Below are 23921 nucleotides of genomic sequence, written 5' to 3' on the forward strand. Positions count from 1 at the left end.
ACATGTTAATCTGTGCCCCCCCCCGTTGTGTGTCCATCCATTGTGCAGATTAAATTATATTATTCCTCTTGGCTTTTATTGCACTTACAGTAACATAACGAGTGTAGTTGTCATCAACGAGTCCTTCAAAAGCTTCACTGTCTCTCCTCTGCTGCGCTGCACACCGAGTGCTCAGCCCCGCCCACCGAAACCACAGCCCCGCACACCGAGACCACAGCCCCGCCCACCGAGACCTCAGCCCCGCCCACCGAAACCACAGCCCCGCCCGCCGAGACCACAGCCCCGCCCATCGAGGCATCAGTCCCGCCCACCGAGACCTCAGCCCCGCCCACCGAAACCACAGCCCCGCCCGCCGAGACCACAGCCCCGCCCATCGATGCATCAGTCCCGCCCACCGAGACCTCAGCCCCGCCCACCGAAACCACAGCCCCGCCCGCCGAGACCTCAGCCCCGCCCACAGAGACCACAGCTCCGCCCATCGATACCTCAGCCCGCCCACAGAGACTTCAGCCCCGCCCACAGAGAACCACAGAGAGCAGCGCGACCAAAACGCAGCAGAGACTCTCACACTGAGCTGAAATTAAATAAGTGCACATAAATTAGGTAAATACCATAAATAAAGAGTCTCTACTGCGTTTGGCTGTCATTCATAGTTGTCATCTCGCTGCGTCTTTGCTCTTTCTCAGCGTGGGTGGGGCTTAGTCCTGTGTGTGGGGGGGGCTTAGTCCTGTGTGTGGGGGGGGCTTAGCCCTGCGCGTCTGCAGCGCAGCAGAGGACAGCGGTGGAGAGTTAACGACGACTAAACTCGTTACGTTACTGTAAGTGAAATAAAAGCTTTGCGAATAAAAAGCCAAGAAGATTAATTTATTAATGTAATCCGTGCAGAGGATGGACAGACTCCAGATGACGAAGAATATTACCATGAAGAGTCCGATTTGCATCACGATGAAATAAACAATAGAGCACAATATGAAACGATGGACGCTTCTATCATCACACGATATATATCATCATATCAATAAATAATGATATATATAATAAATACAAATATGAGCAGAGAATATTACAGCCTGCTGTTAACTACGACTCAAACTGTTTTATATTTCATTTCATCATATTTAAACTGTTCAGCTCCTTCATAGACACAAATTCTCTTAAATCTAAAGCTGCAACAACTGAAACAATTATTTCATTAATCAGTTTGAGTCCTTTCTGGTTTTTAAATGAATCACTAACTATTTTAATAATCGATTAATAGATTTGAGTCATTTTAGAAATGAAGATTAAAACATGAAGTGAGTTAACACAACGTACGAGATCAGATTGAGGTTGATTAGTCCATCGTCAGAAAATTAACTGATAATTAATTAATTCATCATTTTGAGTCAAAGAATTCTCTGATTCAGCTCCTTAAATGTGAATATTTTCTGGTTTCTTTAGTCTCTATGACAGTAAACTGAATATCTTTGGCTTTTGCAAACACTGATCAACATTTTTCACCATTTTGACATTTTATGGACCAAACAACCAATCGATTAATCGAGGAACTAATCAATAGATTAATTGATACTGAGATAATCATTAGTTGCAGCTCTACTAGAATGACAGTTAAACCTGTTAGAGCTTCCTGCATGAGGCAGAATCTAAAATATATAAATAACTTCACACTGATTGTGTGTTTGTTTTGCAGTTTATACTTTATATTTAATTCTAATTAAATTACTTTTGTGTGCTGACTTCCTGTCTACATTCAGGGAATCATTACGCTTTATTTTACAGGTCACTTCATTTTATACTAATTTCTTGGAAATGTTTAGAATAATTTGCAGTTTTGTAACAGTAATTATTTAAATTACCATTAAAAAATGTAAAATAAGTTTCAGAAGCAGTTTTTCAACAATTTCCTTCAGATTGCTGCTGTGAAACTGTTCATTCTCAGGACGTCTCTTTGACAGGATGTAACGTCGTATCTGAGAAATGAAAGAATCAAATATGCCTCTAATAATACTAATACAAAACTAACTCTCATGCACGGTGTCCACTACAGCGGGCAGATATTTGGAAGCCATCTTGAACCATTTACGTTGTAGCATCACGTCCCAACTACCAGGTGTTGAACCCCCAGAGTGTCGTCTACAGATTATATATATATATATATATATATATATTTTGTCTATATTGATTTCCATAAATCACTTTTTCCTCCGTTGATGGATGTGTGTTCACTACACTGGACACATTTCAAAATTCAATATATTTAAAAAAAAAGTTACTGACGTGATTTTTCACTTGTTTAAGAGTAAAAATAAACAATAAAAACTTTTTTTTACTCTGTGATTTAATAATTCATGCATGAAAGGGTTAAGTATTTTATGTCAGTTAAAGAATCGTTAAGAGTCTAATAAACAAACATAATGAGTTGATCAATTAAACCTACTGAAAACTTTTTTCCATTTTTTTCTAATAACGTGCACCAGATTACCTGCAATTAAATGAAACATTACCATCATTTTGTTTCTCTGTGCTCAGGATCTTTTCATTTTATCCAAAACATTTTGTAAAGTCTACCTGGATTCGAGCTCTGTGAACTAAATTATTGATCGTTTTTTCTTCAGGTTAACGATCGAGACATCGGCGCCGGTGATGGTTTACAGGTTCGTGTGATGAATTCATGATAAGATGTGAAACTGTAAACAGACGCGGCGGCGTCGAGACGATGAGACACGATCAGTGAAATTTGTTGTTTGTCACTGACAGGTCTGATGATTGGTGGAGCAGAGACAAGTATTGATCTGCTAACAGCTGATCAGGATGCGTCTACATCCCCCAAGAGGAGACTGCACATACACGACTGTAAATACATTTACTCTTTGTGCATCTGGTCCCTAAAGAATCTTTAACTGGTCAGACTGGAAATTCATTAAGACAAACATGTAAAAAGTCAGTCGGCAGGAGGACGTATGCTGCTGTATAAAAATATGTATTATTACATTTATTGTTAATGTGACAATTTATTGCGACATACTTTGTAGATCATGTTGATGGATCACATGATTTTGTTTCTTTAATTTTCTATTTAACTGATTTTTCTTTAAAGCTGATCATTTTGCTCATCTTGTTGGATCTCAGCAATAAAAACTGGTTATTAAAGTGCAAAAAGGACAAAAATAAAATAAAATGAATGAGTCAAAGCTCAAAGTCTTTGAAGCTGCATTTTACACAAACTGTTTGCAGATGTGAAGCACAAAATACTGAAGAAATATGTGCAGTTTGTGTATTTGTAGTCCTGCCTGACTTATAATCAATTAAAATAGTGAATTAGTTCATTAAATCTCTGCAGTTTTGAGTTTAAAGCAAAGAAAAACTATAAGAAGAAGAAAAATTTAAAAAGGAATTTCTGAGAAGTGCCAGATAAAAAAAAAAACAAAAACACAAAAACAAAAAAAACAAGCGTGGTCGTCATGCCAACCTTGGTTGTCACGGTGAGGAGGGGGTTTCCTTCTGAGGATGCCTTTTTACCAGGAAGCTCCTTCAGCACCATGGCAACGACCCCTTTCCCCTACAACAGGCAGATCGACAGGGTTCATTCAGGAGAACAGACGCAACCAACATGCTTTAAAAACAAACGCTGACTCCGCTTATTTGGACTTTTTTTAGATTCTTTCCTGACTCTTGTCTTTATTTTTGGAGCCAAACTCTTCATGAGGGATGAATATTAACAACAAAATCCCTGAAATCTTAATAAAATCTTCCTTTAAGAGAGAAAAACATGCAGGAAGGAAGTGAAGTAGAATCATGTGGCTGCTGAGGCTGAACTTTTTAATCATTTTTCAACCTTATTTAACAATCTAAACATATATAAACAATTAGTTTAAGTCATGAATAAAGAATTTCAAACTGTTATAGAAAGAAAACATCTTAAAAAAAAAAGAATAAATCCAGAGATAAATGAGCATGTGACATGATTATGATTACATCAGAATACTTTGTATCTGTGTTCCTTTTATTAGATTCTTTGTGTGAATATGACAAGTTTGTCACAAAAGAAGTTACTTTATTATCCAAATAAAATCGTCAGTACAAATATGTATGTATGTACATCTCTGTGGTGGACATGCATCAGGAGAGGAGTGTAAACAAACCAATTCTAGAGCATGAATTAAGAAATTTGTGAGCAAAAAATTACTAAAACTAAATATTACTAAATTGGTTTTTCACAAAGAAAACTATAAGTTGATTTGTTGAGAAAAGGATTAAAACTTTAGCTAAAGGGTTGGCCAGAGGTCACAGAGCAGCTGGGGTTCAGTTGAGACTTGGCTTTATAATCCCGTATTATAACCGGCAATCATTCCTTCAGTGGTGGTAGGGGGTAAACGCTTCACTGGGGTCATCAGGAGGGCAGCCTCCTTCCTTGGTGTTTCGTTGATAGGCCCACGACATCTCCAGAGGGCTCAACGGTGACACGTGGCATCCAAGGTGCACGCCCCTCCGCTTTTACCCCTCTTGCTGGCTGATGGTCATCTTGCCACCCAGTTCCTGTTGTTTCTTTTCAGCCAGAGCCAGTTGCTGCTTAGCTTGTCGGCCTCTGTCAGTGACTTGCTAGCCTGTCAGAGGGCCTGTCGGAGGACTCCCATCCCTTTCAGCAGCCTGGTGGTCACATGGCCACAAAACCCCTGCACCCGACCTCCACAGCTAGTTCAGAAAACTTCATACGTTTCACTAACTGCATCCTCCCATGGCACTATCAGTTCTATGATGAACAGGGCCTTTTGTGAGGCTGACCACAGAATCAGATCCGGCCTGAGACTGGTTGTAATGATCTCTGGTGGGAAGGTGAGCTTCTGGTCTAGATGGACCTTCATCTTCCCATCCTGGGCTGTATTCAGTAGGCTTGATTCTTCTCTTGCAGTTGACCTCTTTGGTACCTTTAATGCTGGTGGAAAGGCCATGATATTTGAGCAGCCAGGGGTTGGGGGAGAGAGGATATTGTTGTTAGTCCTCCTTTCTTTCAGCACTAGTGCCAGTTGCCAAAAGACCTGGCTGTGCCTCCAGATGTAGCGTCTTTGGGTGAGGCTAGTCTTGCAGCTGGTGAGTATGTGCCGTAGGGTTGCTGGTGTGTGGCAAACGGGACATGATGGGTTTTCCCCAAGTCACTAGTTCAGGTTCTGGGCAGGTGTTGCTCTGCACCGTGTGGGTTTACTTGTGCCTAGCTCAAAGCCGCCCCTTCCATGCCGCACTTGACCCACAGTATCTCCATGCTGAGAGTGGATTTCACCTGCTGCACCCCTTCAGATGCGTTCCACTTTCTGCTTGCTACCAGATAGGCAGTTCCAGAGCCCCGTTCCCATACAAGCCGATATTGTTGAGGCATCGTGGGAGTCCGAGCCATTTCTTGATGTATGTACTGACTGTTCTCTCCAGCTTCTTGACTTTGGTGATGGGAACCTCATAGATCATCAGAGGTCACATCAGATGGGGGAGCAATCCAAACTGCAGGCACCAAAGTTACAGCTTATCTGGAAGTAGGATCTTGTCTATGTTAGCAAGGCCTTGGATTGTTTCTTCCTGCAATGGCTTACTCTGGTCTGAGTCCTCATGGCTTGCATCGTACCACTGTGCTAAGCTCCTGACTGACATCTCTGACACGACTGGTATGGGTGTTCCGTCAATGTGGGATCTCTGGTCTTTGAGCTTTCCTTTGATAATGGAGATGGTCCTGGACTTGCTGGCCTTAAACTTCATCTGGGCCCATGTTATGTTGGAATTAAGTTTTTTCCAGGAGTTGCTTTGTACATGTGATGGTTGTGGTCAGAGTGGTCATGTCATCCATATAGGTGCGGATGGGAGGTAGTCCTTGTCCGGACTGCAGGCGTTCTCCTACCACCCATTTGGACCCTCTGACGATCAGTTCCATGGCCATGGCAAAGGGTAGTGGGGAGATAGTGCATCCTGCCATTATTGCCAAGATGTGGTGTACTGATGTTGTGGGGCAAAACAGCATATCTTGAAAACAGACCAGTTTTGTGATGGTCACTGCAACACAGAAGAACTCAAAGGCTGTCCACTGTGTGTGAATTAAGTTGTTGTCTTTCAGGTAGGTTGTCGTCCTTTGTGCAACAATGCTGAAGAAAACTTTCCCTTTAACATTCAGACGATTTATTTGCTGGAACTGACTCCCTGTAATACTCCCCCTGCTCTATGCCATGCATTTGGGATGTTTTTCTTCTTCCACACCACCTTCATTAGCCTCCACAGATATCTCAGGACATCTGGAGTGCTCCTATACAGCCGGTAGAGAACTCCATTTGGTCCTGGAGCTGCCTTCCTCACAGCTTTCTCAACTACGATTCACCCCTATTGCGATACAGTGCAATTTGACATGATTCGACACAATACAATGTGATTCAACGTGATGCAAAAGAATGATGCTATATGCAATTTAATATGGTACAGAGAGTTAATTTTATTTCTTAAGCATAAATCAAATCATAACTAAAAAAAAGTGCCATTTTTACTTTACATAATTGTTTCTCTAGTACTGCAGTCAGCATCTCATTTCTGCTGTTTCTTTTTTATCTCTAAAAAGCACTTGGACCTTTTACAAACAGCCTTTTCACATGTCCTTTATGGTGTAATGTTCTCTGTCTCCAGTTTACATGCATATGCTCCGTGACCCAAACAATTACTGTCAAAATAGTTTAATAATCCACTTACTCTGATGTACAGAACAATAATGGTAGAGCAAGAGTTCTACCCAGAATGTTTTGGCAGTGCACCACTTAGCTGTAGCATGCTAGCACGCTTAAGAAACAGTTTAGAGAGGAAGAATCAGTCTAAATATCAAATTATTGGTCACATTTCTAAATAATAAAGGCATAGGGCCTCTACTAATAATTATATATAAATAAATCAGATTTTACCAATGCAAAGATGTTAGAAATGATGCATCGAAAGTTCATCCCAAATTGTATCCTGTGCACACTTTTTTATTTGGGGCAATCGCATCATGAACGTTTACACTGGTGCACCGATGCAAACTAGTGAATCTTCCCATCCCTACTGTCATCACACTGGTGTTCTGGTTGAGGAATGGGTGGCATCTCAGGAGTTATGTTCCTCTGTTCATGTCTCTGGTTGTCTGTGTATATTGTTTTCAAATGATCTTAAAGTTCCCTCTTTGACACTTGGAGTGCACCGCTGTTTTTCTTTGTGAACAGCCCTTTCACAAATCTGAACGGACCCATGTAGTACGATGTTCTTGCCCTCTCTTTCTTCTCACATCGTTGTTTTAGGTCTGTTTGCAGGGAGTCGATTCCCTCCTTCTCCTCTATTGAACCTTTCCTCTGTTGCTTCCTGAAGTCCCTTCCATCATTGACTAGACGCTCAATTTCTTGATGCCTTCTGGACTTGGGTGAGGTCGTTGTTGATTTATTCTTCCTTGGGTCTCTTGCTCCAAACCTTTCTACCCTGTATTCATAAATCTGTTCGCTCACCCTCTCCAGCTTCTTCTCTGCTGTTACTTGGAGTCCTTCCAGGATCTTCCTCAGATCTGCATTGACCGTTTCCCTTTCGTTTTTACTGCAGGACTTTGGCCACTTCACTGTATCCTTGGATCTTCTTCTCCATCACATGTTGTGTCTGGATTGGTTCCAGGTTCTCAGATGTCTTTCCTCTACAACTAAGATATTGAAAACTAGAGCTAGAGCTGAACTCTGCAACACTTTTGACAGTCGATTAATCATTTAAGTCATTTTTCAAGCAAACATTTGTTGTTTCCAGAGTCCTAAACATGGGAATTTGCTGCTTGTGGTTGTCTTACATTATATTGAACTGAATTATTTTGGGTTCGGTCTGTTGCTCTGACATAAAAAAGCTATTTGAAGACGACACCTTGAACTCTGGGGAATTGTGATCAATTTTTTTATTTTTATTTTTAAAGGAACAAACAATTAATTGAGAAAATAATGATGAGATTAATTGATAATGAAAATAATTGTGAGTTGCAGCTGCAGTTCAGACAGTCCAGACTCCTGGAGGTCACATGATCAATTAATCAGACACTCTCAACACTCAACTTATTTGAAATCCACCAATGAAGACAAAACTGGTCACATACAAGACAAAAACAGAACACACACACACACACACACACACACAGTATATTCCCTCTGACAGCAGTGAGCACTTAGCAGCTGGAGATGTTAAACCCACGGAGGGCCGGAGGGAAACAAACAGTTTCTTGTGTGAAAAGAGCTAAAAGTCATTTAATCTTCATGATCCTTCAGTCTGACGTCACTTCAACATACAGTAAGAATAAATACTACTGCAGTACTGCACTGAGAGGTTCAGTTCTTTTTAATACTCTAAACACAATATAATTTCCGTAAACGTTCATAGTCACAGGTTTCATCTCTAGGACTTGTTAAGTGTAGCTTAGAACAACTGAGGACAGGGGGAAACTGCTAGTCAGTGTTATGCTAGCACAAATAGCTAACATATCCAACACTGTTATTATCTGGAGGTATGGTGTTACAGTAGCAACAAACAGTTAGCATATCCTACAATGATCTAGATACAGAAATACAATCTGAATGCAAAGGTACAATAAACTACTCTAGCGTTTCTGTTTAATTCAATTAACCTCCTTAAAATCAACAGTCTTTGAACTAAAAGCCTCCCGCAGGGCGCCGACCTCATTTCACATCCAAAACATTCCTGCTGATGCATCAGAATCTGCACTTTTTACAAAAACAACTGCATTGCCACCAACACAGGTGTTCTGGGTGAGTCTATGCTGCAGTGAGGTTGAAAGTTCACCTTCTCAAGTTCAGTTCAGATGACAGAATCATGAATCCTGACAGGCGTCTGTTGGCAGAGAGACAAGCTGACGGAGTGAAATATGCCTCAGTGAACCCAGCGTGCAGGACGAGTTTATCAATAAAACATCATCCACAGCTTTATTATTAGACCAGCTCACATACAGCAATGAATCATGATGGAGGGATGAGAGCAGCAACACTGCAGGATTATTAATGAACGAGTGTCTGGCGGCGACGTAATACTTCTCATGACTTTACTCTAGAGTCTGACCAATGTTATCACCTCATCTTATATCTAACTATAGTTAGTTAGATTTATGTATTTATTTGTTTATTTGCTTGCACATTTAAAAACAAAAACATTTTTTATAAAAGATTTAAAGACATTCACATACATAGTTTTACCTCCATATACTGTCTCTGTGTCTGAACCATTAGAAGCAGAGTGAGAACTTCTCTGTATCTGCTGCTGTATGTTCTCTCTCTCTGTCACATTGTCGGTCGTACAGCTGTGTGTGTTGCTGGAGATGCTGTCGGACTAAAAATAACCTGCTGTTGTGCTGAGCAAACAGTCCATCAGCCCAGAGAGTCCCAGCAGAGCTGAGCTCAGTGCTGCTCCAGCAGCTCAACAAACACAGTTAGCATCCTCACTTTCACCTGGACATCACTGACGTACACTGACTTACACTGACTTACACTGATTTACAATGATTTACACTGATTTACACTGATTTACACTGACTTACACTGTCACACTGCTGCTAATGCTACTAATACTACTGCTACTGCTACTGCTAATATTAATACTACTGCTAATACTACTACTAATAATACTACTGCTACTGTACTGTACTGCTACTATAGGCAGGGGGAGGGTGTGCTGCTGTCAAAGGGTGGAACACAGTGTGTGAACGGGTATTTTACCTGAGCTTATAGGTTATCTGAACATTTGTTTTACATTTTAAACAGCATATTATAAGGTGCTTGTCAGGAAATATATGAAAAAAAGATGATTAAAATGTGTGAATTGAATGAATTCCTCTGATCAGATCAGATCAGAAGTGTAGGGTTTGGGGTCAGTTAACAGAGATTTGGCAGTAGTACAGCAGCGAACTGATTCACTTCTGAGTGAGGTTGAAATATTTATGGAACTTTGTCTCTGGCTGCTTGTTTCTGTCTTTCTCCACAACAACCTGGTTAAGAAGCATCATGACGCTAAACATACTGACGCACACGGCTTTGCTGCTTTTGTTGGATGAAAACCGTTGTACAGAACACAGTAAGACACCGTTGGCACCTTCAATTAAAGGGAGTCCATAGTTTTGGTATTGTTTGTTGATACCACTAGTGCTCCAGGTGAGGCTAGGTGTAAACAACAGTCGTTGGAGTTGTCACGAGGTCAGGTGTGACTGGTTGTTAAGTCTACTGGGAAGAGATGAAGGAGCAGCGTTGTAGGTGCCCTCTCTGTCCAGAATATGCACGTTATCCTAAAAAGAGTGTCTCTTATCTTTCAGGTGTGACCTGCTGAGTCTTGACCTGCTGAGTCTTGACCTGCTGAGTCGGCCCTCCTGTGTTGAGTCTTGTGTTTGTTTACTGGTTGTTTAGTTTCCAGTCTGTTCTTCTCACTGCATTGGACGCAAACACTAGAAATACTGCGTTTATTTGTATATATCACAAGAAAAGTATGAAACAATCACATTTGTAAGTGAAATTTTGGCATTTTTGACAGAAAATTGACTTAAATTATTATCTGATTATCAAATTAGTTGCCAATTAATTTTTCCTGACGATTGACTAGTTGATTGTTTCAGCTCTAATGTCTAATCAGTACTGCATATCCTCTGCTGCTGTAAACAGATTTGTTTCAGGTGCATTTTGTTCTATCTGATGTCTTCATCAGGTTGAAGTTTGAGTGTTGAGCTGGTCAGCTTTGAGCTTTAGATAAATAGAAATAGTATCTGCAGATACTCGTCTCTGCTGCAGGAGCTGCTGGACTCAGGTGCAGTCAGTCAAACAGAAAACATGAAGTGGAAGTCGTGGTGGTGAAACTGTGCCAAGGGCGGCAGCAGCAGACTGCTGGAGGAACATTTGACCCCGGAGAGTTTAGATATTTATATCGTCCAATGATCCAGCAGCTCGACCGCTAATTAATCTTGTATGAGCGTTTCCCCCTGTGGCTCTTTGTGCCTCAGTCAGCCGCACTGTAACTACAGTACAGGACGACTACAGGAGCCTGCAGAGGACACTAAATACACTTGAATTCACAATGTGAGGAGGAGAATGTCAGTTCAGAGGATTTATTTTGATTTATATGTTGCTTTTTTCACCGCGGTAAGAAAACATCCTGACAGTCACAGCTCTTGATGTTATCACGTCATTTAGAACTGAAAACACTGAGGCGACTGATTCACAGACACTGTTTAGTAAATGGACTGTTGTCTTTACCCAGTCAGAGTTTGTAGAGTGAGAATGTACGAACAAAATATTTCACCTTCAACTTGTAAAGCTAAATATTCATTTATTAATTATTTTGATGACCGAATAATCATTTAAGTCATTTTTAAGCAACAATGTTGATTATTTGATGGTTTCAGCTTCTCAAATGTATCAGATGTTTAACTGTATTTCTTGTTGTTGATGTTACACTGGGCTTCAGGAAATTGTGATTGTGACATTTTTCACTGTTTTCTGATGTTTTATTAAGCAAACAATTAATCAGAAATGAAAATAATGATTAGCTGCAGCTGTAAACAGTCAGAATCATGTTGAAGGTTTCATGTAAACATCTCAAACATCTTCAATTTGATTCAAACCAGGAGAGCAGGTAGAAACATATTTCATCCATAGAGAAACGTGGTCCAGTGCGGATGAGACGTTAACAGCTGTAGATGTTGATATAAGTCGACTGATTGGATAGTGAGCTAACATGATGTCACACTGAATGAATGAAGTGACATCACATGGAAACAGTCTGATCATCATGTTTAACTAATCAGGGATCAGATCAAAGCTACTATAAGTTCCTGAAGCTCCTCATCAAAGTATCTGAGTTTGACTCCTTTGTTCCACTGAATTAAATCCACTTTTCTGGTGAAACAAGTCCAGCGGAGGCAGGAAAACACTGGATGAAAATGTACTGCAGTCACATAAAGTCTGATCCATTACTGACTTGATGTTGAATTCCAAACTGTATCTCACACAGGTACATTAAACACAGCTGCATGTTGTGCACATATAACACAAGATTTACAGGCTCAAAAACTTTCCATCTGAATTTATCTGCAGATTTCTCCACATCCCAGCAGCAGGTTTTTTATTATTGCACATGCACAATAAAACTAGATCCACCATCACAAACAACAAAAATATATATTCCTGCATTCAGTACCCAAGAAAACCAGGAAAATAGTGAGTATATACATGACTATAGCAGCTATAATCCTCTTCAACATATACCTGAGCTGTTCATATACTGAACTTATATTGCATGTGATTACAACAGAAACAATTTACCAAATATCAATATGTGCTTCAGTGGCTTTAACAGCTACAACACGTTACACCTCCTATATGATGATGATGATGATGATATATGAAGAGTTATTTCAGTCTGACTTCAGCTGCTGTTCTCTGGGAAACAGATCAGATCACTGTTGCATCTCCTTGTGTGTGTTTTAACACTGATGTTAAGACTTTGCTGGGGGGGAGGGGGAGGGGGGGTAGTTAGTTAGTTGTAATCTGCAGCTTTAAGGCCCGCCTCCTGATGAGCCCTCTCTGTTCTGATTGGTCAGCTTCAGGAAGCTTCCTCCGGCTCCGGAGGCTACGTAAACAAACTATAGCAGCAGGATTCTTCTTCTTTTTCTCCTTCTTTACTCCAAACGTCAACTTCTCAAATCCATCCGTACATGTTGGAGCTGAACAACACATGGAAACACCTTAGCAACCACCTTAGCAACCACCTAGCAACCACCAACGTCAGCTCGTCAGCAAGGTTGTAAAACCGTCGCAAACGAAGCGTTTAGAGCAGGTTGAAGCCCTGACTCTTGACTTGCAGGCAGCATTTCTACATATGTTCACCTAAAGTTTCTGAACTTTGACCCTGTTTAAAATCCAACATCAGAACAGGAAATAAATAACAGAAAATCATAAAAAGCAGAATATGAACCCTTTAAGCACTTTATAACTCTGTTTATAAAAGTGCTTTATAAATAAAAGGTATGATCACATGATCACAGGGACCGTCTAAACGTCTTACTGACGTAGCTTCCTGGATGCTTCACACTCGACTCTTTAGATACTGAACACTGAGACACGGGAGGTGTTTCAGTGTAAATGGTGTGTGCGTGTGTGTGTGTGTGTGTGTGTGTGTGTGTGTGTGTGTGTGTGAAGTCATTTCAGTGGATTTATGAGAACATCAGAGGTGACCTTGTGACGCTGAAACCAACATTGTCTCCTGCAGAACATGGTGGAACAACAACTGCACACGGCTGCACTTAATGGACTGAAAACCACAGAGAGTCCCACAGCAGAGAGTGTGTGTGTGTGTGTGTGTGTGTGTGTGTGTGTGTGTGTGTGTGTGTGCATGTATGTCTGTGTGTGTGTATGTGTGTGTGTGTGTGTGTGTGTGTGATCCTCTTAGCAGGACTTAGAGCTGCTTCACCCGTCAGACCTGCAGCCTCAACAACCTGCTGACTCCCACAGGTGTGTTAGTGGGTCATTTAGTTTATCTGCATTATTATCAGCAGAGGAAAGAAACTAAGTACATTAACTCAAGTACTAAAGATGAAACCAGTGGTTTCCAACCTTTTTGTCTTTTGACGTCTTACAAAAAGCAGTGTGTAGTCGGGGTCACATTTCACATGTCTATGAGTTGTTAACAGCTCCACCAAATAGTGATTTTTCCCTCTAAACTTCTCACATGCTTTCATTTCAATAAATGTTCAAATGATCCAATATTTCAGCAAAAATCAAAGATTAGAGAAAAAGTCCAAAAACTGAAAACAGATTTGTGTATCAGAACTTTGTTTTTTCTTCTTTCCTCTCCCATTAATCATCTCACCACCCCTCAGATTTATCTGCTGACCCTTTGGAGGGGCCCGACCCCTAGGTTGAGAACCACTGGACTAAACTAGCTAACTGTATATAAAGTAGTGTAAACTAGCTCCACCTCCAGCAGCTACAACAGTAACATGCTGCTCTAACACTGATGCTTCACTATTAATAATCTAATGATGTCATATATAATAATATATCAGTCAGAGGGACCAAACCACTACTTTTACTGCAATACTTTAACTACATCAAGCTCATAATACTTATGTACTTTTACTGCAATACTTTAACTACATCAAGCTCATAATACTTATGTACTTTTACTGCAATACTTTAACTACATCAAGCTCATAATACTTATGTACTTTTACTGCAATACTTTAACTACATCAAGCTCATAATACTTATGTACTTTTACTGCAATACTTTAACTACATCAAGCTCATAATACTTATGTACTTTTACTGCGATACTTTAACTACATCAAGCTCATAATACTTATGTACTTTTACTGCAATACTTTAACTACATCAAGCTCATAATACTTATGTACTTTTACTGCAGGAGGATTTTTCATGCAGGACTTTTACTTGTAATGGAGTATTTTTACTTTACTGTACTGGTGCTTTTACTGCAGTATAGGATCTGAATATTTCTTCCACCTCTAGTCGTGGTGGAAATAATCAGATTCTCTCCTGCAGTCACTCAGAGCTGCTTCATGAAACAAAAAGAGGTATTTTGCTGCAGGCCTGAACACTTCATCAAACTTTAACTGCTTGATTATGTAACAGAGCGTGACGTGCGTCTGCTGTTGCTGTTGAGCGTAAATAACTGAGAACAGAAACAGACCAACTAGCGTCTACTGTCAGAGGTTACTACAGGTCAAAGCTGCTCACCTGGACACGACAGCAGCTTCCTGCTGTTTACCTGAAACTATTTTATGAGTCTTATTGTTCAGGAGGCGTTAAGAGCTCCAACACACGGACAATCACACCTTTTTTCTTGCTAATGCTTCTTAAATAACTCTTTGTTTTGGGGGTATAGTTTTCCCAGCAGCTGCAGAAGCTTTTCCACCACATTTAACTTTAAACATTTGATATAAATGTTCAAGTCCTTGATGTAATCCGCTGTGACTGAAGAGTTTACAGCAAGTTTTCATGACCACAGCAGTCAATCACAATAAAAAAAATACTTCCTGTCAAAAATACTTGAGCGCACAGTCTTTAACCAAGTCTCTGAATTCCTCTCGGCCAACAACCTGTACGACCCAAATCAGTCTGGCATTAAGCAGGGTCACTCTACCGAGACTGTACAACTGCCGGTTATAGATTCACTGCACTCAGCTAGAGCTGCCGGTCAGTCCTCAGCTCTACTGCTGCTGGACCTGTCAGCTGCCTTTGATACAGTCAACCACCAACTCCTCCTCTCCACACTCACTGAGCTCGGCATCTCAGGATCCTCCCTCCGCCGGTTCATGTCCTACCTGTCAGGGAGATATTTTAGAGTATCTTGGAGGGGTGAAGTGTCCAAACTGCACAGCTTATCCACAGGGGTTCCTCAAGGGTCAGTGCTTGGTCCCCATCTTTATTCATTATACACTTGGTGCAATCATCCACTCCCATGGTTTCTCATACCATTGCTATGCTGATGACATCCAGCTCTTCCTGTCGTTCCTGCCAGAAGACCACAAAGTCTTGGCTCAGATCTCATCATGCCTTATAGATATATCAGCATTGATGAAAGAGCGCCACCTTCAACTTAACTTCTCTAAGACCGAGTTCCTTGTCATCCAGCCAGTCACACATACAACAAAACATCAGCATCCAGCTGGAATCAACCCAACTCATGCCCACAAAGTCTGCCCAAAACTTGGGTGTCATGATTGATGACAAACTAACCTTTAAGGTTCACGTGGCCTCAATCACTCAATCGTGTTGATTTGTCCTGTACAACATCAGGAAGATCAGACTCTACCTGTTTGAGCCTGCAGCACAACTCCTGGTTCAGGCTCTCATAATATCACACATTGACTACTGCAGCTCCTTACTGGCAGGCCTCCCCGCATGTACACTTAAACCTCTGCAGATGATCCAGAATGTGGCGACACAGCTGGTCTTCAACCAGCCCAAAACAGCACATGTCACCCCGCTGTTCATATCCCTCCACTGGCTCCCAGTTGCTGCCTGCATCAAATTCAAAACCCTGACACTCACTTATAAAACAGCAACCAAAACGGCTCCTGCCTACCTGAACTCCCCCGTTCAGGTCTACACTCCCTCCCGCTCACTACGCTCTGCCAATGAAAGGTTCCTGGTGCCACAACAGGACCCTGAGTCACCAGCTAGACTCTTCTCCCCTGTAGTTGCCCGGTGGTGGAACGAGTTACCAAACTCTGTTTGATCTGTAGAGTCCCTCTCAATCTTCAAGAAAAAGCTATTGACCCATCTCTTTTGAGAACACCTCTGCTCCTGATGAACTGATGGAAACAACATTCCTCTTCTGTGCACTGCCTGTTGTCCTCTCCTGACTAAATCCTGTATTAACTCTCAGATGTACGTAGCTTTGGATAAAGGCGTCTGCTAAATGAAACTGTAATACTGTAAAATGTCCTGGAATAGAAACCCAGTTGCCCAATCAACAGTATGGAGGTTTGTTTAGAGAGTGTAGATGATGCCTTTGTTGGTCTCAGAGGTGTAGGGCAAGGCACTGGTCCTGCTCTGGTTGATGGTTCTACTCCCTCAGCGGCTCAGTGGCGTTACTGCTGGAGTTAAATATACTGTATATGAAGGATAAATATTCAGTCCTGATGATGAGTTTCGATTGAGAGCATCATATCAACCTGATGAGATGAATAACTCCTGCAGCAACAGAATAAATCTCTGTCAGCCCTTCAGTCAGTAATTAGAGCCACGGGGAGCTGCTCTCTGAAGCATCCAGCCTCTTCAGAAAAGCTGTTTGATCCTTTCGTCCCTCACATTTATTCTGTCACCAAGGTCAGACATGCCCTTTCGCCTGCCGAGCACCACACTCATCAGAAATCCAACAAAATGTTAAACCCCCTCTTCAGAGGGAGGCAGACGTCCTCGTTCACCATACTTAACGAGAGGAAGTGACACGCTGTGAGGCGTTTGGAGACACTTTACTTTCAGGTGTTTGATCCGAGCACAGCATCGAGGCCTGATCGTCTCCACGCGGTCTTTACCATCACTGATGTGTTCATGACGAGTATCAGGGTATCTCTTCTTTTCCACAATGTAAACTCTGTAAACCTCTGTGTCAAACTTTATAAGATTTGTGCAAACTAATGTGAGGCTGTAAAGTCATGAAGACACCAAGTTGCTTTTTATAAAGCATATTGTTCAGAAGGTTTATGAGACTGAGTCATCAAAATAAAGACGATCGATGGTTAGAGATGACTCTCTGCAGTGGCGTAGGCAGAAACTGTATTTTGGGCGGCCATCTTTTCCCAGAAAAACTGACTTACGAAAAATTAGAAGAAGAAAAAAGAACAAACATAGACAAACTGTAAAACCAGCAACCACGTTACTGCACCACAAAGGCAACAACAGCAAAGCACTGCCCAACAGAGCATCAATCTATAAAGGTTGAACACAACAGTACAGACACAAAGCGTCTTTTATATTCTGTCTAGTCTAAAATACAGAATATCTGCACTGACAAGACCAGCTGTGCATCGGCTCTACAGCACACCGCTGTTAATTTACCATTTTATTGCACCAACTAAACATAAAGCCAGACAGCAAGAAGGTAAAAATCACACATGTAAAACATCCCTGGTTCCTTCATTGCAGCCGTTGTTGCTTCAGCTCACAAATAAAAAAGTCTGCACATTTTACAGAAAACTGCATCCTCAAACCATCTATACCACCTCCACACAGAGCGACCAATCAGAGTCCAGAGACTTGCTACGACTTGTTTCAACCAGCTCTGTTTTAATAATAATTCAAGTTTATATTTATTTATTTGCTTATATATTCTTATGTTTATTGTTACAAAATGTATTTTGATGAAACTTGGCTGGGAGGGCCTGTTACTGGCTTCATGTCTGACTCTCTCTGGTTTGTACCACGTTTGTCCGTCAGAAATAAAAAGTGTTTGTAGAAAATGATGATGTAATGATCACGTCATCATACAACTGAATATTTTTGGACTGTTGATCAGACAACAAAAAGATATATGAAGACTTCACCTTTTATAGACAAAACGAACAAACCATTAACAATCAACTGATTATTATAATAATGAAAATAATTGTTATTATAAAATAATTAAGGTGATTTCTGGTCTATTTTTTTTTGTTTTTTGTAACTAAAAATAGTTTATATAGTAATAATAATGATGAAGAAATCTGAGAACCAGGAGTAAAAGAGTCGGGCCTGCGTTCAGGATGTTGTCTTCACCATCACATCAAAGTCTCATTTTCTGTCTGTTTTATCTGCACTTTGTTGCAGCAGATCAAAGTCTCTCATTTCTTTCCTTCTTGTTGTTTTGCCTCAGACGTTCAATCAGCTGGATTTTACTCTCTCTGGACAAAATAACCAGAACATCTCAAACACTCCACTGGATAAACTACACAACTGAATTTGATAAATACACTTAAAAAATGTTATTTTTCTGCTTATTTTCTTTTTGTGTTTTATCTTCTTTATGTGTGTGTTTGTGTTACTCATCGATACACTGCAGTTCATGTTATAATCATGTTGTTTAATGATGATACGCCCATAATTAAGATAAAAAATAAAGTAATTGAGTCTATTATTGTGAAATCTTGAATATTTTCAGTAGCAAATAACACATGAATCAATAAAAAGGATCCTCAAGATATAAATAGGGAGGAAATGATAGAATACTGACCAAAATTAGAGCTGAAACAATTAATCTATCAGTCGATCAACAGAAACCGAATCAATTAAATACCAAACATTGTCTAATTCTAGTTCCTCTAGTGTGAACATTTCCTGCATTTCTGTTTTCTATCAGTATAAATTAAATATCTTTGGACTGCTGCTCAGACAAAACCATATCTGAAGACGTCACCTGAGGTTCTGAGAAACTGTGATGAGTATTTTTAATGATTTTCAGACGTCTTACAAACCAAACGTTTCATGGAAACAACGGATCTGAAAAACAAACGTCAGGAGAGTTCCTTTTTTAGAAACTAGTTGTGGTTGTTGAATTAAATCCAGTTGGTTAGTTGAGTGAAAGATGGTGGTCATGGTTAAATAACTGTTACTGAAATGTTTTATGTCCACACACACGAGAATAAAAGAAGGGAGACTGACTCCCTGGTTACCTGAACATCCATCTAATATCTACCAGCACCTTTAATTAAAGTTAATATTGACAGCAGGTGAGACGCCTGGCGCCTGTTTGAACAGCTGTGATTAGGAGGTTTTGGTTTCTACGCAGCATCGTCTGGTTCTGAGACAGCAAACAACAAACTGGTTCTGGTCCCGGGTTTTATCTTTAAAAGGGTTTTAAGTTTCGACCGCAGCCTGTGGTTCATGATTCATGCGTTGTAGAGAGCAGTGTTTGTCTGACTGAGAGTAAACACAGAATTAGATTGTCGCTTTAGCACAGAAATGTTCGATACATCCAGTTACAGCTAATGCAGGTGTATCTAATAAAATAGTGTCTGAGAGTATGTTTGAGGAAACATAATAATAATTAAAGCTGCAAGCAGCGTTGGTCGGGACCTCGCACTCTGGCCCGTCGGGATCAGATTGTTTTGCTTTTTAAAAATGAGGGATATTTCTTATAAGTGTGGCGTGCTTTTATTTTGAAAGTTTGATTGACATGTGTACTGTCAGGTGTGTAGAGACAATAAGTAACTGCAGCTGGACACAGAAAAATACTCATATATTTGAATGGAGAGTGTGAGTGAACCCACACCTTTTTGAACATTTACTGCTTCCACATAGTTTTAGATACAAACTTCATTTGAACTTTAAATGAGTCACGAGACTTTGACCTACAAATCTTGAATTTACATGTGTTTTCTATCTTTTATTGTTTTTGAGATATTAGAGTGTGAGTTTTAAAGTCTTTTCTTGCTCCTCCTGTGATTTTATAATGAGTGTGTATTGCGGAATGTTTCACAGCACTGAGGGAGTGACATCACCAGGAGCAGTTGGAGAGGAGGATTTTAGAGAACACTTCTGGTGAAATCTCCTCATAAATCCCATGACTTTGGCCAAATCTTACATTAAAAATCATATTTTAGTTGGAAATTTCGTTGCAAATCCATTGATACAGGTTTGAAAGTGGTCAGACTTATAGTTTAGACATCAGAAGCCTCTGTTTGACACAAAGTTCATGCCCATAGATTGCCTCCCCATTGGTTTACATTGTAAGGGTGATGTGGCACTGCAACTTTCAGGGCTTATTAAATCCAAACCGTTCGAGTTATTACAAAGTTTTTAACTTTTTTTCAGCACAGTGTCATAAGTCATGTATCAAAGTTTGAAGCAGATACCATTAACGCCTGTGGAGGAGATAGCGTTTGTTCAGGGTCCAAAATTGGGTCAAAGTCTTATTTTGAAATTGAGATTGCTGACTTCCTGTTGGATTTAGGTCAGGAGTGTCAGCATATGATTTGTAGGTCTTGATGAGACGAATAATTGAGTTTTGGTTTGATCTTTCTAAAACATTCCTACAGGCCGTGGCAGCCATTTTAGTTACATAGGTGGCGCTAGAGAGCACATTTTGGCACTTTAGGGGTTAATTTTTCCATTTTATCAAAATTTTCACCAGACCTGATGTGTGTGCCAAATTTGGTCAAATTTAGGGTTTAAGGGGCGTAATAAGAAAGAAAGAAAGAAACAAACAAGCACAAAAAACAGTAGGGTCCTCGCCCTTAGACAAGGACTCACATTGAGTCGGATTATTGTCGCAATATTTCACTAAGTTTAATGTTAACTGATAACGATACCATACTTTTTAAAACTTCTACAATCTACTACTGCTAACTTACTTTTAAATTCAATTAATATAATAAATCACTTATCAGTCCTCTGCTGTTAAACTACTGACCCACATTACACTGTTCATTCAGTTCATCTCTGTGATTCTACCTCACAAGTTACTTTTTACGCATTTGTATTTGTACATTTTTCTATTTACTTATTGTGTATTTATTATTATTATTACTATATTATTTTATGGTAGTTTTTACCTTTTTTTTACTTATTTACTTCCTCTTTCCTGACGGTGTGTTGAGCAGTTGTACCAAAGCTTCATTTTACAGCCGAATAATTGAAGCGTAAATCTGCGTTCAGTGCGGCAGCTTTATGATCCTCAAACAACAAGAACCTGCAGCTCGTTTTATACTGAAGGTTATAAATCTCAGCTCAGCTTCCTGTAGGGAAGCTACGGAAACATTTTAATAACACAAGAGATTAATTTATTAAACATCAGTACTGTCAAGTCTAAAGTAATCAGCAACTATTCCGATCATCGATTAAGCTGTAAGTTGTTTCTCGTTATTTTATAAACTTCATGTCTTTGGACAAAATAAGACATTTGAGTTTCACTACTTTCTGACGTTTTATAAAGCAAAACATTCAAAGTATCTTACTGCATAATCGGTTAGTTTTGTAGTTAATTTTGAAGTAAAAGTGCTGAAAACTCACTGATTTCAGCTTGTAAAATGTGAATAATATATTTTAGACTGATGGTCGATACAACAAGCTTCTAGGAAATCATGATGTGCATTTTATAAACCAAAACAATTAATTGATCATAGAATAAATCATTGTCAGATTAATAAATACTATTATTTTGTTGCAGCTCTATCTGACAGTAACAAATATTAGAAACCAGGAACATCGAAGCAGAAAACTTAAAAAGTATCACAAAGCAAAACTGCAGTAAAAATAATTAATAGCTTAATCAGCAATGAAAATAATCATTAGTTGTAACATCAAAGAAATACTAATTGTAATTGTATTTACTGTTGAAGTGGTTTGTAGATTCATCACATGAAGCAGAAGTTCAAGACAATAATTAATGTTTAAATGATTCATCAAGTAAACATCTTTAAATATTTACTCTAAATACTCTGAGGACTATTCTCCGAGCAACAGAATTCAATTTAACCGTCCAGATGTTGAACCGTCTTTATCTGATTCTTTACGTTACATAAATGAATTTTTTACTCTAAAAACGACGGTTAAAATCAGTATTTGTGTAAGTCCCGTTAATGTGTCCGTTAAATGGAGGCTGCGGGGGTAAGAGCTCACCTGGACCTGGTACATGTCTCCGGGTCAGACGGTTCCAGCAGCTCTCGGATCAGCGGGACGAAGCCTGGAGCTTCAGCCGCCAGGAGTCCACCCCTAACCGGCTCCGCTGCGCCGAACCGCGCGGTGCCTTTCACCTCTGCAGCCTCCGCAAAACGACGCCGATACTCGGGGTCCGCTCCTCCTCCCGGTCCGCACTGGCTCTGTCTCCCGGTCCTCTCTAGCTCTGTCTCCCGGTCCTCTCTAGCTCTGTCTTCCGGTCCTCTCTCGCTCTGTCTGCCGGTCCTCTCTAGCTCTGTCTCCCGGTCCTCTCTAGCTCTGTCTCCCGGTCCTCTTTAGCTCTGTCTCCTGGTCCGCACTGGCTCTGTCTCCCGGTCCTCTTTAGCTCTGTCTCCCGGTCCTCTCTCGCTCTGTCTCCCGGTCCTCTCTCGCTCTGTCTCCCGGTCCGCACTGGCTCTGTCTCCCGGTCCACACTGGCTCTGTCTCCCGGTCCTCTCTAGCTCTGTCTCCCGGTCCTCTCTGTCCAGTCTGTCCGACGCCGAAGCACCCAGAAGCCGCGGGATTTTCGCATCTCGCTCCGTTCCGGTGATGGGCGGGATGAAAACAAACCGAGCACAGCCGATCTGTGCCGAGCTGCTCCGAGGTCAAGTACCCGAGCCCTCCCGAGCCACACACACGGTGACTTCCGTTGTTAAAACGTTCGCCAGAAAACAAAACAGTGAAATTCAATCTAAAAGTCATTTGTGGGAGTTTTATAGTTTGTGGGAGTTTTATAGTTGCAGCTCTCACACTTTTGTTATCTTCGCTCTTTATTATTATTATTCTGTATGTTTTACTACTTCAGCATACTTTCAGATACAGAAACCATCAATTATCGAAAGGTTGAGCCTTTCCAGGGAGATAGGCTACTGCTGCCATTCAGTTTTTTAAAATGTTTTATACTTTTTTAATATACTATGATGGAAAGTCAATGGGAGGAATGTTTTAAAGTATTCATGCTTCATGGACAGGCGTCTTATCATATTAAAACATGGGGCCGATAGCGCCACCATGTGGTCAATTAATACGCGCTTTACTTTTTAGCTAATAGTAATATCTCAAAAAACCGTCAGGTTGGCAAAACAATATTTGCCCAGTGTGTTCCTTGGCTGATGCTGATTGGACGGTTATAGGCAACGCTGGAAAAACAACACTTAATGTTTGTCTGAAATTTGTTTCCAGACTTCTGAAGGTGCGGCCTGATGCCCTCAACAGGCCGTAACTCCTCAATACTGAATCTGACTGCAAGCAAATTTGGGATGTTGTGCATCAGTCACACTGCACAAGTCTGTGACATTTGATACAACTGTACCCAGAGGGAGCGCTAAAGTAACATTATAACATGATATTTCTGTAATTACTTCGTCTTTAATAAAATTAAACTTGGTACACAAGTTCTTCATGAGAATCTGCACAACATATTAAATTATGGCACCAATAGCCCCACCTTAGTAAAACACCACCATACTGCTTATTAACTTCCATATCTCTTTAATGTAGTTTTCCATGCTAACCAAATTCAGCAAAGTTTTATAGATTGGGATGCTGAACAAGTGTGTAGCATTTGGTACAATTTCACCTGTAGGGGGCCCTAAAAGATTTTAAAACTGGAGCAGCAGCAGCTCATAGCAGCAGCTAGCAGCTGGATGACACATATAAACCTGCTTCTGATTATTAAGAAATCTGTTTAAATGAGAGAACCAACAGAGTGTTTATACACAACAATTTCCGTCATTGTTTTAGTGGTAATACA

At 40.4% G+C, this 23921-nt stretch overlaps 1 protein-coding gene across 2 annotated transcripts in view; it reads right to left on the reverse strand.

Annotated features, from left to right (window-relative positions):
- Positions 1 to 22407, reverse strand: part of pex5lb (peroxisomal biogenesis factor 5-like b) — a 50647-nt gene extending 28240 nt beyond the window's left edge. The window contains exons 1-2 of one of the 2 annotated variants that reach the window (XM_042429209.1): positions 22133 to 22407; positions 3470 to 3559 (exon numbers count right to left, since the gene is read on the reverse strand). In XM_042429209.1, coding sequence (XP_042285143.1) covers positions 3470 to 3559; positions 22133 to 22147 — 105 coding nt within the window. In that variant the 5' untranslated portion in view covers positions 22148 to 22407. The remainder of the gene's footprint in view (positions 1 to 3469; positions 3560 to 22132) is intronic. The other variant, XM_042429210.1, reaches the window with a different exon arrangement.
- Between the last annotated feature and the right edge of the window lie 1514 nt (positions 22408 to 23921).

Source organism: Thunnus maccoyii, chromosome 12, assembly GCF_910596095.1.
Source record: "Thunnus maccoyii chromosome 12, fThuMac1.1, whole genome shotgun sequence".
Lineage (NCBI taxonomy): Eukaryota > Metazoa > Chordata > Actinopteri > Scombriformes > Scombridae > Thunnus > Thunnus maccoyii.